At 39.6% G+C, this 16,951-nt stretch overlaps 3 protein-coding genes across 3 annotated transcripts; 2 read left to right on the top strand and 1 right to left on the bottom strand.

Moving 5' to 3' along the window:
* The first annotated feature begins 77 nt into the window (after positions 1-77).
* On the top strand, positions 78-1,191 carry LOC119896528 (myosin heavy chain, fast skeletal muscle-like). Its single transcript, XM_038709994.1, has 3 exons — positions 78-390; positions 501-624; positions 711-1,191. Exons 1-3 carry the CDS (start codon positions 278-280, stop codon positions 978-980), a joined length of 507 nt encoding a protein of 168 aa, XP_038565922.1. The 5' UTR covers positions 78-277; the 3' UTR covers positions 981-1,191.
* On the top strand, positions 1,001-7,996 carry LOC119917873 (myosin heavy chain, fast skeletal muscle-like). Its single transcript, XM_038738290.1, has 20 exons — positions 1,001-1,192; positions 1,328-1,570; positions 1,652-1,828; positions 1,905-2,050; positions 2,149-2,239; positions 2,333-2,722; positions 2,871-2,997; positions 3,343-3,461; positions 3,711-3,907; positions 3,992-4,175; positions 4,259-4,424; positions 4,523-4,647; positions 4,809-5,117; positions 5,197-5,400; positions 5,488-5,613; positions 5,723-5,893; positions 6,037-6,141; positions 6,952-7,047; positions 7,145-7,276; positions 7,979-7,996. The coding sequence occupies exons 1-20, from the start codon at positions 1,001-1,003 to the stop codon at positions 7,994-7,996; spliced, it is 3,318 nt and encodes a 1,105-aa protein (XP_038594218.1).
* Positions 7,469-16,863, bottom strand: LOC119896497 (integrator complex subunit 3 homolog). Its single transcript, XM_038709943.1, has 12 exons — positions 16,166-16,863; positions 15,566-15,709; positions 15,325-15,484; positions 14,957-15,123; positions 14,614-14,725; positions 14,288-14,463; positions 13,971-14,111; positions 13,694-13,784; positions 13,413-13,561; positions 12,791-12,973; positions 8,883-8,921; positions 7,469-8,790 (listed from the first exon to the last, which is right to left on the bottom strand). Exons 1-12 carry the CDS (start codon positions 16,214-16,216, stop codon positions 8,323-8,325), a joined length of 1,881 nt encoding a protein of 626 aa, XP_038565871.1. The 5' UTR covers positions 16,217-16,863; the 3' UTR covers positions 7,469-8,322.
* Positions 16,864-16,951: the final 88 nt, after the last annotated feature.

Raw genomic sequence — 16,951 nt, 5'->3', positions numbered from 1 at the left:
CCTTTTCCGGGTGTGTTTAACATTGACAAATGTGAAAATTAAATTTATCTTGATTAGCTCATGTTTTGAAGATTTTTGTTTTAAATGATTATATTTCGCATCCCAGGAGAACTTGGGCAAGCTGATGACCAACTTGAGGAGCACTCATCCTCATTTTGTGCGCTGTCTGATTCCCAATGAAACAAAGACTCCAGGTTTGGTATTTTTGTTGTTTTCCAGACTAGCCAAAATGAATCCCATAAATGCCTATTACACTGACTGATTTTGTGCAGGTCTTATGGAGAACCACTTGGTCATCCACCAGCTGAGGTGTAACGGTGTGCTGGAAGGCATCAGAATCTGCAGAAAGGGCTTCCCCAGCAGAATTATCTATGGTGACTTCAAGCAGAGGTGACTTGTTATGTATGAAATTAGCAGGTTGACTTCAGTTGAGCTATTTTGGTGTAAAACACTTGAAATATGGGAGGTCAATACAAGTACAATGTAATAATCTTTTTCAGATACAAAGTATTGAATGCCAGTGTGATCCCTGAGGGACAGTTCATTGACAACAAGAAAGCTTCAGAGAAGCTGCTGGGCTCCATTGATGTGGACCACTCCCAGTACAAGTTTGGACACACAAAGGTTCATCATAGACAATATTAACAGATTAAGTCATCCTCTTGTATCTATGTGTACTGATGAATAATTTCCTTTACTTGACAACACAGGTGTTCTTCAAAGCTGGTCTGCTGGGTACCCTGGAGGAGATGAGAGATGATAAACTGGCTTCGCTGGTGACCATGACTCAGGCTCTCTGCAGAGGATTTCTCATGAGGAAGGAGTTTCTTAAGATGATGGAAAGGAGGTATGATTCTCATACAGTATACTTTTGTTGCATCTTAAATTCCAGTATGGAGTTAAACAAAAGCAATATTTATACACTTATTTTATCAGAGATGCGATCTTCACCGTCCAGTACAATATCCGATCATTCATGAATGTGAAGAACTGGCCGTGGATGCATCTTTACTTCAAGATCAAGCCTCTTCTGAAGAGTGCTGAGACTGAGAAGGAGCTGCAACAGATGAAGGAGAACTATGATAAGATGAAATCAGACCTGGCTGCTGCCTTGGCAAAGAAGAAGGAGCTGGAGGAGAAGATGGTTTCCCTGCTGCAGGAAAAGAATGACCTGCAACTCCAAGTAGCATCTGTGAGTAGAATGCAAGAGCATGTTCTATTTGCTGAAAATATTCAGTGAGATTTTTTTATTTAAAAAGGCAATCCACTTAATATAATTTTGAAACCCGTTTCTGTCAAAAATACCGTGTGTATGTTCAAACTATAGGAAAGTGAGAACCTCTCTGATGCTGAGGAAAGGTGTGAGGGGCTCATTAAGAGCAAGATCCAGCTTGAAGCTAAACTCAAAGAGACAACTGAGAGACTGGAGGATGAAGAGGAAATCAATGCTGAGCTGACTGGTAAGAAGAGGAAGCTGGAGGATGAATGCTCTGAGCTGAAGAAAGACATTGATGACTTGGAGCTCACCTTGGCTAAAGTGGAGAAGGAGAAACATGCCACAGAAAACAAGGTTCACATTACAATGATACAAAATGATAAAATGTTTCAAATGTAAAGTTATATTAAAAATGTAACCTTTATATTTTTTCAGGTGAAAAACCTGACAGAGGAGATGGCATCTCAAGATGAGTCTATTGCCAAGTTAACAAAGGAGAAGAAGGCCCTCCAAGAGGCCCACCAGCAAACACTTGATGATCTCCAGGCAGAGGAAGACAAAGTCAACTCTCTGACCAAGGCCAAGACAAAGCTGGAACAGCAAGTGGACGATGTAAGAAAACAGTTGTTTTTGAAGTTAATAAAATATAAAGCTCCATTGTATAAAACTTTCTTCTTTTTTTAAAAAGCTTGAGGGATCACTGGAGCAAGAGAAGAAGCTCCGCATGGACCTTGAGCGAGCCAAGAGAAAGCTTGAGGGAGATCTGAAACTGGCCCAGGAATCCATAATGGATCTGGAGAATGACAAGCAGCAATCTGAGGAAAAACTCAAGAAGTGAGTGAAAAAATAAGTTATGGATGAAATTTCTGCTTTCACATGCAGAAGTCTGAACCATCAGAGCTTTAACATTCCTTTTTTATTGACACATTAAGGAAGGACTTTGAGACCAGCCAGCTCCTCAGCAAGATTGAGGATGAACAATCTCTTGGTTCTCAGCTTCAGAAGAAGATCAAGGAACTACAGGTAGTATATTTCATATGAATATTAAAATCAGTGAATCAAAAACAACATGCTCAAGTTAATATGCCTTCTTGATATTACTATCATAAAATCTAGGCTCGTATTGAGGAGCTGGAGGAAGAGATTGAGGCTGAGAGGGCTGCTCGGGCGAAGGTAGAGAAGCAGAGGGCTGACCTCTCCAGGGAGCTTGAGGAGATCAGTGAGAGGCTTGAGGAAGCTGGTGGAGCAACAGCTGCTCAGATTGAGATGAACAAGAAGCGTGAAGCTGAGTTCCAGAAGCTGCGTCGTGATCTTGAAGAGACAACCCTGCAGCATGAAGCTACCGCATCAGCTCTCCGCAAGAAGCAGGCAGACAGTGTTGCAGAGCTGGGAGAGCAGATCGACAACCTCCAGCGTGTCAAGCAGAAGCTGGAGAAGGAGAAGAGCGAGTACAAGATGGAGATTGATGACCTCTCCAGTAACATGGAGGCTGTTGCTAAAGCTAAGGTATGGACTTGTTTCAGGTGATAGGCCTACCAACATAAGATTTCAGTTACTATCCAAATAATAAAAGTGGAGAATAAATATAGAATATCTAAACAGTAAGTTTCACGTTCACTATATTCAAGTCATGTCAATTACATGCAAATTACAGGCCAACCTGGAGAAGATGTGCCGAACTCTTGAAGACCAATTAAGCGAAATCAAGTCCAAAAATGATGAGAATGTTCGCCAGCTAAATGACATAAGTGCACAGAGAGCAAGACTGCAAACAGAGAACGGTCTGTATACACAGATGTGAAATGTGTATTATATTACTATATTATGGATACGCTGTGAATTGAATAGCTATAGTTATAATTCCCATGATGGATTTTTAGACGATGAGTAATAGGTAATAAAATATATAGTTATTGAGGTCACATGTTGCAAGTTATTTTTTGATTTACCAGTTTTTATGCATGGTATATAGTCCTAATTTAAAAAACTGACAATTCCATATATATATATATATATATATACACACACACACACACATACTCATTTGTGTGTTTTGCTGTCATTTCAAATTGTTCCTTCTTAATGTAAAGCACACCCAAGTCTTATTCTTAGTCTTGTTCGTTCAGGTGAGTTTGCTCGCCAGCTTGAGGAGAAGGAAGCTCTTATTTCCCAGCTCACCAGAGGCAAACAGGCTTACACTCAGCAGATTGAAGAGCTTAAGAGACACATTGAGGAGGAAGTGAAGGTATGAGATCTTATATTTGCATTGTTTATTTTATAATGCAGTGTGTGCTTGGGCTGTGTCTATATATCATGTATGATATCTCTAGTGACATCTCAGGCAATACTGTTTTGCAGTGGTCTGACTACAAAAACATGATATAAATTTAAATTTGTGTTTCTAACTTAAGATAGCAAAATGAAATGATTTGGGAAATTAGGTGGTTTATTAATGAAAAGATGCACATTAATTAAGATATGGATGTTTCTGTAGGCCAAGAATGCCCTGGCCCATGCTGTTCAGTCAGCTCGCCATGACTGTGATCTGCTCAGAGAGCAGTTTGAGGAGGAGCAGGAGGCCAAGGCTGAGCTGCAGCGAGGAATGTCCAAGGCCAACAGTGAGGTGGCTCAGTGGAGATCCAAATATGAGACTGACGCCATCCAGCGCACTGAGGAGCTGGAGGAGTCCAAGTAAGTCACTAACCTTTCAGTGTTTTTATTAGTTTTCATTTCAATAGTTTGTTTTACCAATTAGAACATTCTTCTTCGCTTCAGGAAAAAGCTTGCCCAGCGCCTGCAGGATGCTGAGGAATCCATTGAGGCTGTGAACTCAAAGTGTGCCTCTTTGGAGAAGACCAAGCAGAGACTGCAGGGTGAGGTGGAGGACCTCATGATTGATGTGGAGAGAGCTAATGGTCTGGCTGCCAACCTTGACAAGAAGCAGAGGAACTTTGATAAGGTAAGTGATTACAGTAGAAAACAAAATGAGGCTCAACAAAATTATATTTTAGTAATATTTTTAACTCATGTATATAATTCTAGGTCCTGGCAGAATGGAAACAGAAGTATGAGGAGAGCCAGGCAGAGCTGGAAGGAGCTCAGAAGGAGGCTCGTTCTCTCAGCACTGAACTGTTCAAGATGAAGAACTCTTATGAGGAGGCTCTGGATCAGCTGGAGACCATGAAGAGAGAGAACAAGAACCTGCAGCGTATGTCTACTGCTATCTTCATTAAAGGCAAATTATCCTTTGATATCAATTGAGAAGAATGTTGAGAGTATGCTGTCTTTCTTGTTTTTACTCTGTAGAGGAGATCTCAGACCTGACTGAACAAATTGGGGAGACTGGAAAAAGCATCCATGAGCTGGAAAAAGCAAAGAAGGCTGTAGAAAGTGAGAAAGCTGAAATTCAGACTGCTCTGGAGGAAGCAGAGGTATCATCTTTTATATTTTATGTTTGTTATTGCAACTATTAAATCAACATTTGAAGGTGCTCTATGCTATTAGTTCTTTAACTAATTTGAAATGATGTTTTATTATAATGACAGAACAGCAATTTTGGTTCATAGATGTACTTAGCTGACTTTTCTTCTAGGGTACACTAGAGCATGAGGAGTCCAAGATTCTCCGTGTTCAGCTTGAGCTCAACCAAATCAAAGGTGAGGTTGACAGGAAGCTGGCAGAGAAGGACGAGGAGATGGAGCAAATCAAGAGGAACAGCCAGAGGGTGATTGACTCTATGCAGAGCAATCTTGACAGTGAGGTCAGGAGCAGGAATGATGCCCTGAGAGTCAAGAAGAAGATGGAAGGAGACCTGAATGAGATGGAGATTCAGCTGAGCCATGCCAACAGGCAGGCTGCTGAGGCCCAGAAACAACTGAGGAATGTCCAGGGACAGCTGAAGGTGAGTTTTGTGCAATTGCTAAATAAAAACACAGTTTGAGAGTAAAGAAAGAGTTAAGATTAACATTTTTTGTTGCCAGGATGCCCAACTGCACCTTGATGATGCTGTCAGAGGACAGGAAGACATGAAGGAGCAGGTTGCCATGGTGGAGCGCAGAAACGGCCTGATGGTGGCTGAGATTGAGGAGCTGAGAGCCGCTCTGGAGCAGACAGAGAGAGGACGCAAAGTGGCTGAGCAGGAGCTGGTTGATGCTAGTGAGCGTGTTGGACTGCTTCACTCTCAGGTGTGTTTTTATTAATTGACAAGTAACTGATATTTTAAAGATAAATTTTAATTATCATATTAAACATGGGTTTTCTTCAACATTCAGAACACCAGTCTTCTGAACACCAAGAAGAAACTGGAGGCTGACCTTGTCCAGGTTCAGAGTGAAGTTGATGATTCTGTTCAGGAAGCAAGAAATGCTGAGGAGAAAGCCAAAAAGGCTATCACTGATGTGAGTTTACATCTCTAACTTACTTGTTATGTTTTTGGTCTACTTCCATGAACTAATGTTAAGTTTATTATAGTTTATGAATGAATTAGAGAGCATTTTATCATTTTAGGCTGCCATGATGGCTGAGGAGCTGAAGAAGGAGCAGGACACCAGCTCTCACCTGGAGAGGATGAAGAAGAACCTGGAGGTCACAGTTAAGGACCTGCAGCATCGCCTGGATGAGGCTGAGAACCTCGCCATGAAGGGTGGCAAGAAGCAGCTCCAGAAACTGGAGTCCAGGGTATGAGCTGTATATAAATGCCCACAGATCAGTTTAACACTAAAAATCACACTTTAAATGCATAAAATAACTTTACTTCTTTCTCTGCACTCAAATCTTTGTACAAAACTTTGATTACTATGATTATGATCATCACATTTCAGGTGCGTGAGCTGGAAGCTGAAGTTGAGGCTGAACAGAGACGTGGAGTGGATGCTGTTAAAGGAGTACGCAAATATGAAAGGAGAGTGAAGGAGCTGACCTACCAGGTACATTTAATTTCACTAAAAACAAGCATAATTACTCTTGATTTCAGTAATGGAGAGTAACTACATACATTTACCCATGATGTAATGTACTTAGTTATGAATACAGTACCTGAGTATTTCATTTTGTACTTTATACTTACTACTACACCACAATTCAGAAGCAGAAATTGTACCTTTTAGTTGACTACATTTCTGACAGCTATAGTTATTTGCATATTATAGGCCCTGTACACCTGCACAGGTGTTTCCAATTACCCTGTCTCATTAGACCTTTAGTCAGGTATAAATTGGGTGGCACTATACTTGGAATTTAACCCAACTACTTACCCAATTATTACTGGTTAAGTTGCCCTGCCCCAACAGGTACAACAAAATCAACAGAAGGGTGGGGGAGAATCACTTGGGTAACAAGTGAACACACCTGTGGATGGACTATGGGTGTGCAGGGCCTTTAAGATTTTATATAAAAATTATATGGTACCTTTATAAAATGTAACGCATCATTATTGATAAAATACCAAACAATATACTAAGTAATAATAGTTTAATTTCATCTTTGTAACATTACAATACTGCTTATACTTAATGTGTACATTTTACTTTGGATACCTTTAGTTAATTTTTGTGATAATGCTAATTTTCTTCTACTTAAGTAATATTTTGAATGCAGGACTTTCAATTGTAACAGAGTATTTTTACACAGTGGTATTACTACGTTTACTTAAGAAAACATCTAAATACTTCTTCCACAACTGCTTGTTTCTGCGTCAACACTCAAGTGACACAAGTGACCATTCTTTATCTGTGTAGACTGAGGAGGACAAGAAGAATGTGACCAGACTTCAGGATCTAGTGGACAAGCTGCAGCTCAAAGTCAAGGCTTACAAGAGACAGGCTGAGGAGGCTGTAAGTCAACTACATTATATGACTCATCATTTGCAGTTGAATTAATAATTATATCACCATTAACAACTAAATTAATATAACTCTAAACCCTTCACAGGAGGAGCAGGCCAACACTCACATGTCTAGGTTCAGGAAGGTTCAGCATGAACTAGAGGAAGCTCAGGAGCGTGCTGACATCGCTGAGTCCCAGGTCAACAAGCTGAGAGCCAAGAGCCGTGATGCTGGAAAGGTAATTTTTTTTCCCCCCCTATTCTCTTTGACCGTGTCATGTATTAACCATATGCATACAGTTTATGTCATCTATATATCCATGACATTTACATTCCAATGTGAAATACACATGTATAATAACTATATACATAATGACTTCTGAAATTACAGACAAGTTGCAATTTGATATTGCTGATAACAAATCAACATCTTTCTGTAAGAATATTTAATCCTTACGTCTAGTTTCGTCATTCCATAAAATGTGGTATTGCTTTTTGCATATACAAACATTCGTTACAAGTACTGATAAGTTTTGTTTGTTTCAGGGAAGTGACTCTGCTGAATGAGATACAAGATCCAGCTAAAGCATTTTAACAGAGTTCATACAATATGAGCCCCTGATAATTTTCTCATGTAAATCTCAATAAATGTCATACATTTCTCAAGTGTTTCATTTTCTTTGTACTTCTTGTTTGTCATATTCAACCTCATATAACCATGTAAGCTTAAATAACAGTTACATGGAACTGTATCAGAACACAGTGACTGGCCAATCATTGCTCCTTTTATTACTGCAATTTCAGTTAAGATCAAATGTCACACCTCTGTAATTAAAAAGTAATGTTTAAGTATGTGCTTCAGCTCATCAAAACAAAACATGAATTTGTAATCAGATTAAATTTAGGTATTTCTGTTTGTATTGTTATGTTGTTTTTGTCAGTTTCACACAGAGTACTAGGTTTAATTCCAACCTAACTAGAATTTCTCTCTTTGGATAAGCAGTATTCTCTTTAACTGTTACATTGCACTTAAATTTGAAAAAATTAAAGCAACGAGTTCTCACCCACACTACTGAGTATGAAACAAACAAACAAACAACAATAATGCTTAGTTCTACTCCAGCAAGAGCTTCTAAATTGTGTGGGCATATGAAAACTACAAATACAATTTCTTAAACATTGTTCAATTATTTTCTAAGCCAATAACAGAAAACATTAGAGAGAAATGTGAGGTTTCAAATGTTTTCCTCAATAGATAATTTACAATGTGGCATATGGTACCTGACTATTGCTTATTGCCACCATCCTTCTTATCTTTCTTTCCACCCCCCTTTCCTTGCTCAGTCTTTTCCCTCAGCTTTTCAGTGTCCCCTTTAAATTGTCGTCCTCCTTGCGCCATCGCCTTCTGCATCTGGGCTATGTGAACCTTCTCAATCAGAGAGAAGCAGTCTTCATCGGGACTGATAGGGCTGGTCACAAAGCTTTCCTCTTCATGTGGACATGATGTTACAGGATTTGTTCGGCTGGTTGCTCCTGGGTTGGAGGATGATGGCCCTGAGTGGGCTTTTCTGGGACTTGCATGGCTCGGAGAAGAGTGTTTGGACTTAATATTTTCTTTTGGGACAAGGTTTAAGTTGAAGGACATGGGTCTGCCAGGTCCTGGGCTCAGAGGGATCACAAGGTTATCTCCAGGGGCTCCTAGAGTGAGGAAGACTTCTGGGAATGTGCATGGTTGATCGATATTATTCTGCACCTTTGACAGATAAGAGTCAAACAAGCATTGATGAAGGCAAAAATCTTTTATTAAGAAAATAGCCTTGGGCAATTACTTACTTATTAGCTTACCTGCTGTGGTGTGAAGGTCATGGACACCCTCACTGTCACCTGTAACGAAATAGCATGTCATTGTTCTAGACAAAGCGTTTCAGTCTCTCACTATTGTTTATCCTTTTATTCATTGGTGGCCAACTGCAAAACAGTTCAAAGAATAGACTTAAAAAGTCAGGAAATGGCAAGATGTTCACCTTCTCAAAGGGGCATCAAGAAATCCCTCCACCCCCTAATTGACCCTTTATAATATAATAATAATCTTTATTTGTAGAGCACTTTTCAAAAACAAGTTACAAAGTGCTTCAACAAGTGCAAAGACAACAATACAATACCCAAAAGACAAGAATACATGCAAGAAAACATTGAAAAGACCAAAATACACATTTAAGATAAATATAAAATAAGTAAAATAGAATAAAATAAAAGGGATAAAGTAAAGTCAAATAAGATCGGGAAAGGCTCTCCTATAAAAGTATGTTTTAAGAAGGGACTTAAAAGAGTTCACCGACTCAGCCGACCTGATTTCCTCGGGCAGGCTGTTCCAGAGCCTCGGGGCCCTGAGAGCAAACGCTCTGTCCCCTTTAGTTTTCAGTCGAGACTCTGGAACAGACAACAGACCTCTGCCGAGGATCTCAAGGTACAGTGCCTTGTGAAAGTATTCGGCCCCCTTGAACTTTTTGACCTTTTGCCCTTTTGCCACATTTCAGGCTTCAAACATAAAGATATAAAACTGTAATTTTTTGTGAAGAATCAACAACAAGTGGGACACAATTATGAAGTGGAATAAAAAACAAAAAAATTGGACGTGCAAAATTATTCAGCCCCTTTACTTTCAGTGCAGCAAACTCTCTCCAGAAGTTCAGTGAGGATCTTTGAATGATCCAATGTTGACCTAAATGACTAATGATGGTAAACAGAATCCACCTGTGTGAAATCAAGTCTCCGTATAAATGCACCTGCTCTGTGATAGTCTCAGAGGTCCGTTTAAAGCGCATAGAGCATCATGAAGAACAAGGAACACACCAGGCAGGTCCGAGATACTGTTGTGGAGAAGTTTAAAGCCGGATTTGGATACAAAAAGATTTCCCAAGCTTTAAACATCCCAAAGAGCACTGTGCAAGCGATAATATTGAAATGGAAGGAGTATCAGACCACTGCAAATCTACGAAGACCTGGCCGTCCCTCTAAACTTTCAGCTCATACAAGGAGAAGACTGATCAGAGATGCAACCAAGAGGCCCATGATCACTCTGGATGAACTGCAGAGATCTACAGCTGAGGTGGGAGACTCTGTCCATAGGACAACAATCAGTCGTATACACACAAATCTGGCCTTTATGGAAGAGTGGCAAGAAGAAAGCCATTTCTTAAAGATATCCATAAAAAGTCTCGTTTAAAGTTTGCCACAAGCCACCTGGGAGACACACCAAACATGTCGAAGAAGGTGCTCTGGTCAGATGAAACCAAAATCGAACTTTTTGGCAACAATGCAAAACGTTATGTTTGGCGTAAAAGCAACACAGCTCATCACCCTGAACACACCATCCCCACTGTCAAACATGGTGGCAGCATCATGGTCTGGGCCTGCTTTTCTTCAGCAGGGACAGGGAAGATGGTTAAAATTGATGGGAAGATGGATGGAGCCAAATACAGGACCATTCTGGAAGAGAACCTGATGGAGTCTGCAAAAGACCTGAGACTGGGACGGAGATTTGTCTTCCAACAAGACAATGATCCAAAACATAAAGCAAACTCTACGCTGGAATGATTCACAAATAAACATATCCAGGTGTTAGAATGGCCAAGTCAAAGTCCAGACCTGAATCCAATCGAGAATCTGTGGAAAGAACTGAAAACTGCTGTTCACAAACGCTCTCGATCCAACCTCACTGAGCTCGAGCTGTTTTGCAAGGACGAATGGGCAAAAATTTCAGTCTCTCGATGTGCAAAACTGATAGAGACGTACCCCAAGCGACTTATAGCTGTAATCGCAGCAAAAGGTGGCGCTACAAAGTATTAACTTAAGGGGGCTGAATAATTTTGCATGCCCAATTTTTCAGTTTTTTATTTGTTAAAAAAAGTTTGAAATATCCAATAAATTTCGTTCCACTTCATGATTGTGTCCCACTTCTTGTTGGTTCTTCACAAAAAATTACAGTTTTATATCTTTATGTTTGAAGCCTGCAATGTGGCAAAAGGTCGAAAAGTTCAAGGGGGCCGAATACTTTCGCAAGGCACTGTACGTGCTGCTGCCTATGGGACTAAAAGGTCAGAAATATAACAAGGCGAGAGGCCATGAAGAACTTTAAAAGTGATCAATAAAATTTAAAAGTCAATTCTAAAACGCACTGAGAGCCAGTGTAATGATGCTAAAATAGGGGTGATGTGGTCATATTTCTTTGTTATGGTTAAAAGCCTGGCAGCTGAGTTCTGGACAGTCTGGAGTCGATCAGTAGATTTTTGGGTTAAACAGGTGAAAAGGCTGTTGCAATAATCCAGGCGTGATGAGATGAAGGCGTGTAAAATAGTCTCGGTGTCCTTAAAAGTTAACATAGATCGAATTTTTGCTATATTTCTAAGTTGATAAAAACATGATTGAACAAGCTTTGTGGTGTGCTGCTTGAAATTTAAATTACTATCAAACCAGACACCAAGGTTCTTTGCAACAGGCTTAATGTGATTTACTAGGGAACCAGCAGATGGCAGGACTTGTTTTGCCATCTGCTGGAGGAAATTATTTGACATCCATTTTTTAACTTCACAAAGGCAATTATTAAGTGAACTCAGAATTCCAAGGTCTGTGGATCTGACGGGCAAGTACATTTGTGTGTCATCAGCATAAATATGAAAAGAAATGTTTATGGATAATATGTCCAAGGGGAAGCGGATACAAGAAAAACAAAATGGGTCCTAAGACCGACCCCTGAGGCACACCATATTTAACTGGACAGAACGAAGATGAAAAGCATTCTAAGGCAGTACCAGAGATCCCCACCCAGTGCCTCAGTCTGTCTAACATGATGTTGTGATCAATGGTGTCAAAAGCAGCGCTAAGGTCCAAAAGTACCAGGACTGAGCACATGCCATCATCGGCAGACATTAAAAGGTCATTGGTTACTTTAAGCAGGGCAGTCTCAGTGCTGTTGTACTTCCTGAAACCAGATTGAAACTTTTCAAATAATTTGTTATTTTCCAGTACAGTGAGCAGCTGTTTGGACACAATTCTTTGTAGAATCTTTGCAATAAAAGGCAGTTTTGAAATTGGTCTAAAATTTTGTGGGAGGGAGGGATCTAAACCAGGTTTCTTTAAAAGTGGGTTCACTCAAGCCGTTTTAAAATAATCAGGGACACAACCAGTAGATAGGGAGCTGTTAAAAACAGAGATCAAATGGGGCCCAACAGAATCCATTACTTTCAGTAAAAACTTTGTAGGTATTACATGAAGTGGGCTGGAGGACACTCATTTGTGACACTGTTTTTAAAAGCTCATACAAGTTGATGGGATAAAACTGGTTAAAACTCTGTTGTTGCTGGTGTGGGACCTCTGAGTAAGAGGCCATGCGGGTAATAGAGGCTCTGATTGACACCACCTTATTGGTAAAATAAGATACAAACAATTCACAGTCATCATTACTTCCAGCTGAGGCACAAGGATGGGTTGGGTTTACCAGCTAAACAACAGTCTTAAACAGAAACCTGGGATTGTGTTTATGTGTAGTAATGAGTTCAGAAAAATAGTGTCACTTGTCACTTTGCCTCATTAAGTAATAATTAAAAGCTGGATTCAACGATTTGGTGTCCTTCATGCAAGTCATTACAGCACAACCAGATTGGTAAATGCAGTCTATTTACATCACTTGATAAAATGAAAAGTGTTTTTTCTCCCAGCAGTCACAACACTTATATTTAAGGTGAACAGTTTACCTGTGCTGGGGAATTTAGCTTCTTCTGATATTCTGTATCGGGTGTAAATGAAGCAGATTTGGGTAGGACTCTGGGGGAGCCAGATTCTGCATGCGCCATTTGGGGTTGAGAGGTAGGTCTGGGACAGTGTTTCCTTGATGTTGTTGGTGTACTTTCAGCCACAGTGATGTGTGGTGGAGAAGACTTGGAAAAGGAAAATGAAAACAAAAGGAAGTTGAGCCATCAAGTATTTGCCATGATAGCTGTAATATATTCAATTGTGGGCATAGAGCTTTTTATTAAGCAAATATTTCCATGAAAATACAGGTGGTAAAAATATGCTCCATATCTAGAAGTGAGATCCATATCTGAATTTGGAGCCATGAAGGTGCTCCAAAATCTGTTCAGCTCAGCTATTCAGTTGGGGGAACCTGTGGTCCAAGTACAACATTTGTGCCATAAATAGTTCTTGATTTACAGTATTGTCGAGACAAGAACCTGTCAGCATACTGTCAGACACACATCATGTCCTACATACCATTCACTTTGTTGGTGTGTGACATAAAAATAACACGTAACTAAATTCAGCAATATTTGTCAATATTGTGTTCGCACCACCAATAATTCAAATGTTAAAACTTACTAGGATTCCATCCTTTGTATTTCTACCATTTTCTTTTTCTTCAGAATTCCCACTTATCCCTGGCAGGGTAGGAAGTGAAACACGCTGATCATCTAGCCGTCCTCCATGGCTGGAGGCAATGATTTTGAAGAATGCGTCAGTTTCTGCACCTGTTACGGAGAGTCAAGAGTTACTGCCGGAATGTCTCAGACAGAAAACACATACTTGACCTTACATGCCCTGTGTGTGTTTCTGACAAGTGGTTACATTATTTAAAGCACTTCCATTGTGTGTGGGTGTACTTTGTAAAGAGCAACGTTGTTCATCCATACGTCCGCTTTGTGCATGACTGATCATTTTAAGGAACTGATCCTGCTCAGCTGGAGATGCCTCCTAAAAAAAAGAAAAGTAATGAGAAATGGGACGGCTCGCAAATATCAACAGAAGTTGCCACTCAAAATAATCAGGAGACAAAATGAAACAACCACAGCCTCAATATTCATCACTAATGTCATTTTACTGTCTTACTTACATATTGGCAAAAATATAAGCTGTGTATTATGTGGCATGACATCTCACTTGGAGCTGTTGGTCAGATTTGGCATGGTTTAAGGAGCCAGATGCATCTGAAATGGGAGGATCTTTGCGCTGAGCAGATGGGGTAGCCAGATTCTGGAGGATTTGGGGTGCAGAACATCTCTGTTCATCTAGCCTTGTGTCCTGTGGAAGAAAAATATGATTCATTGTTATAATGTTGGATCAAAGCAGTTGGATGTATTGCTAAACATATTCTATATCTGCAAATATATATATATGTGAAGACTTTGTGGAACAAAATGACAAAAACTGTCAATAAGTTTTCATAATTGTGTTTACACCACATATATGGGGCCAACCTGGACTTTGGAGACCATGTAACACAAGTAGTTTGCATCCCTCTCTGCAGCAGTTGATGTTGACGATGTACCTCCATTCTGTATCCCTGGCAATGAAGGAAGAGACAATCGCTGGTCATTAAGCCTTCGGCCCTGAGAGTCAGCAAGCAGGCTGAAGAACTTTTCAGAATCTGGACCTGTGATGGAAAAAAAGAGACATGTTAGTTTTGATGAACAAATATGTAAACAATAATTACATTATAAGATGCAAGAGCAATGAAAGTATTATTGTAGAAACATTAAAAGAAAGAAAAAATGCAGGAAGGCAAATATGTTTATTTTCTAACCTTTGGGCACAGTGCTCTGACTGGGCTCATGTCTGGGTGTGGACTGTGAACACTGGGACTCTTTGGTTATGATTTCAGGTAGCGAGCACCTTTGGTCCTCCATTCTGGAATCCTGTAAATACAGTAAGTAGAGTCCAGCAATCCTCAGTGTTTTGTGGCACACCAAAACTCTGTGAAGTCCTATTTTTGCTATTTGGAGCATCCCACAAATTACATGATATCTGTGTAATAGTTTGCCCACATTCTAAAGCCAGAGCCAACCTCACTATAGTATATTGCTACTTTCATCAATTGCTGTTAAAAATGTGAAATATTTTGTTCTTTGAAAAAGAAAAATACCAACCTGGACTTTAGAGACCATGTAGCACAAGTAGCTTGAATCTTCTCCTGTAGTAGATTTTGCAGCAGTATTTTCATTCTCTAGTCCTGGTAATGACGGAAGAGACACTCGCTGGTCGTTGAGCCGTTGGCTCTGACTGTTGGCCAAGATGTTGAAGAACATTTCAGAATCTGGTCCGGGAAGATGAAACAAAAAAACAGGTGAAATAGTTATTTAATTATATAGACAGGGAACTTGAATTTAAATGAAAATGGAACTTGTCCTATGAATCTGGCTCTGACGAGAAGAAATGGCAAGAAAGAGGCAATTACAATCATTGCAATACACTTCTGGGAATGTTTACGTAATGTTTACAAAATTTTCATTATCACCTGAGTTTAATGTACTTGCAGAATGCTTTATGTTTGTGTGTTTGGGTGTGCAGGGAGCACTCCTGCTAGGATCCAATGAACAGCGCTGGTCATCCATGCATCCACGCTGGCCATAGCTGATCATATTCATGAACTTCTGTTGTTCATCAGGTGATGCTTCCTATTAGACAAAAACAGTGCGATAACAAAGTGACCAAATCAGCATGAATTTATTTAACACATACAAGTCCGACAGACAGACCTTTATGGAATTGGAGCAGTCACGCTGAGAAGGAACCTGTAATTGGTTGACTGGTACAAACAGAAGCTTTCTGTTTCTATCTGGAGTACTCTCTGTCACTGAGATGTTGGGGGAAGGGACAAGATGGTTATTACTCCTAGGTTCCTGAGAAAACAAGTCACATTTGGAGAAGACTTCAGTCATTTATTCATCACACCACCTGTGCAGTTGCATACACTAAGCCCTTTGCAACCTGTCTAGTATCCGGTATTTAAACCCTGGCCGTAACCCCTGCAATTCATCCATAATTAGGCTCATCGCCCAATGTAAAATGAAAACTACTCCTGAAAGCTAATCCTTTCAAACTCTCCACAGTAAAAGTCCTGGAGCCCATGTTGGGTTCAAACACAATGTAATATCAACATGTAATCAATTGCAGCATATTACATTGCCAACAAGTTGTGATAAAAGTTATTTTAGTTATAAACTTACTTATTTTGGTCACTTTTGAAAATTAAATAATTCTGTGCAAAAATATATAAAAGAAATACACAATTCTTTATAATACAGTACAAATAAATTTCCAACACAGGGTTGGATGTTATGCTACAAAGTTCTTACCAGCACAGCATTGGTAGTTCCTGATTTTGAGTCCACTTCACCAGCTGCCATGATGAAAAATACAAAAAGTAAATGGAAAACTAAATAAAATGTGAAACAGTGGAGAAGGTTACACAAGTATTTCCTGCAATTGATAGAGAATCCATTAAATCCTTTAATAGAACTATTGTATGTGCAATGGAAATTATCCTGGTTGATGCTAGTCCAAATGTGTACTGGGTATGGCTTGGTGGTGGGCTTTTAAACAACAGTTAAGCCATGTGTATTAACCCATGACCATTAAGAACCCAGCCTGTGACCCGATCTTAATATTACCATCTGTAATCCCAGATGAAAACATAATCCTCAGCATGGAGAGGGATGATCTTTTTCCACTGGTAGGTGTACATATTCTTCCTTCTGACTTAACACTGCTTAAATTTCATGTTACACATTGTGATGCCACGACATTGTCAATGTATGGTGCAAGTAGGCATATGCCACAAGATTTAAAAAAAAAAAAAAACAAAAAAAAAAGTAGGATACAAGATTTTTACATTTGTATTGTGGGTTCATTTCAATGTGATAATTTACACATTAGAAGTAAGGACAATATATTTTGGTAAATGGCCTTTTGCTCACTACACAGTAATGAGCATTTAACTAAATAAGGGGGATAGAAAACACCCTGCATATTTATTGAACAAATTAAATTTAAATAAGATCGTCTGTAGGGCATAGTTGTGAATATTCAAGTAGGAGACAGACAGTACAAATCAGACTATATTCTCTTAAAGGCAAGGATAT

The sequence above is a fragment of the Micropterus salmoides genome, unplaced genomic scaffold (assembly GCF_014851395.1).
Source record: "Micropterus salmoides isolate LMB-PRFRI ecotype aquatic unplaced genomic scaffold, ASM1485139v1 Ms_hic_scaffold_10, whole genome shotgun sequence".
Taxonomy (NCBI): Eukaryota; Metazoa; Chordata; class Actinopteri; order Centrarchiformes; family Centrarchidae; genus Micropterus; species Micropterus salmoides.
This window is presented reverse-complemented; position numbering and strand designations above follow the sequence as displayed.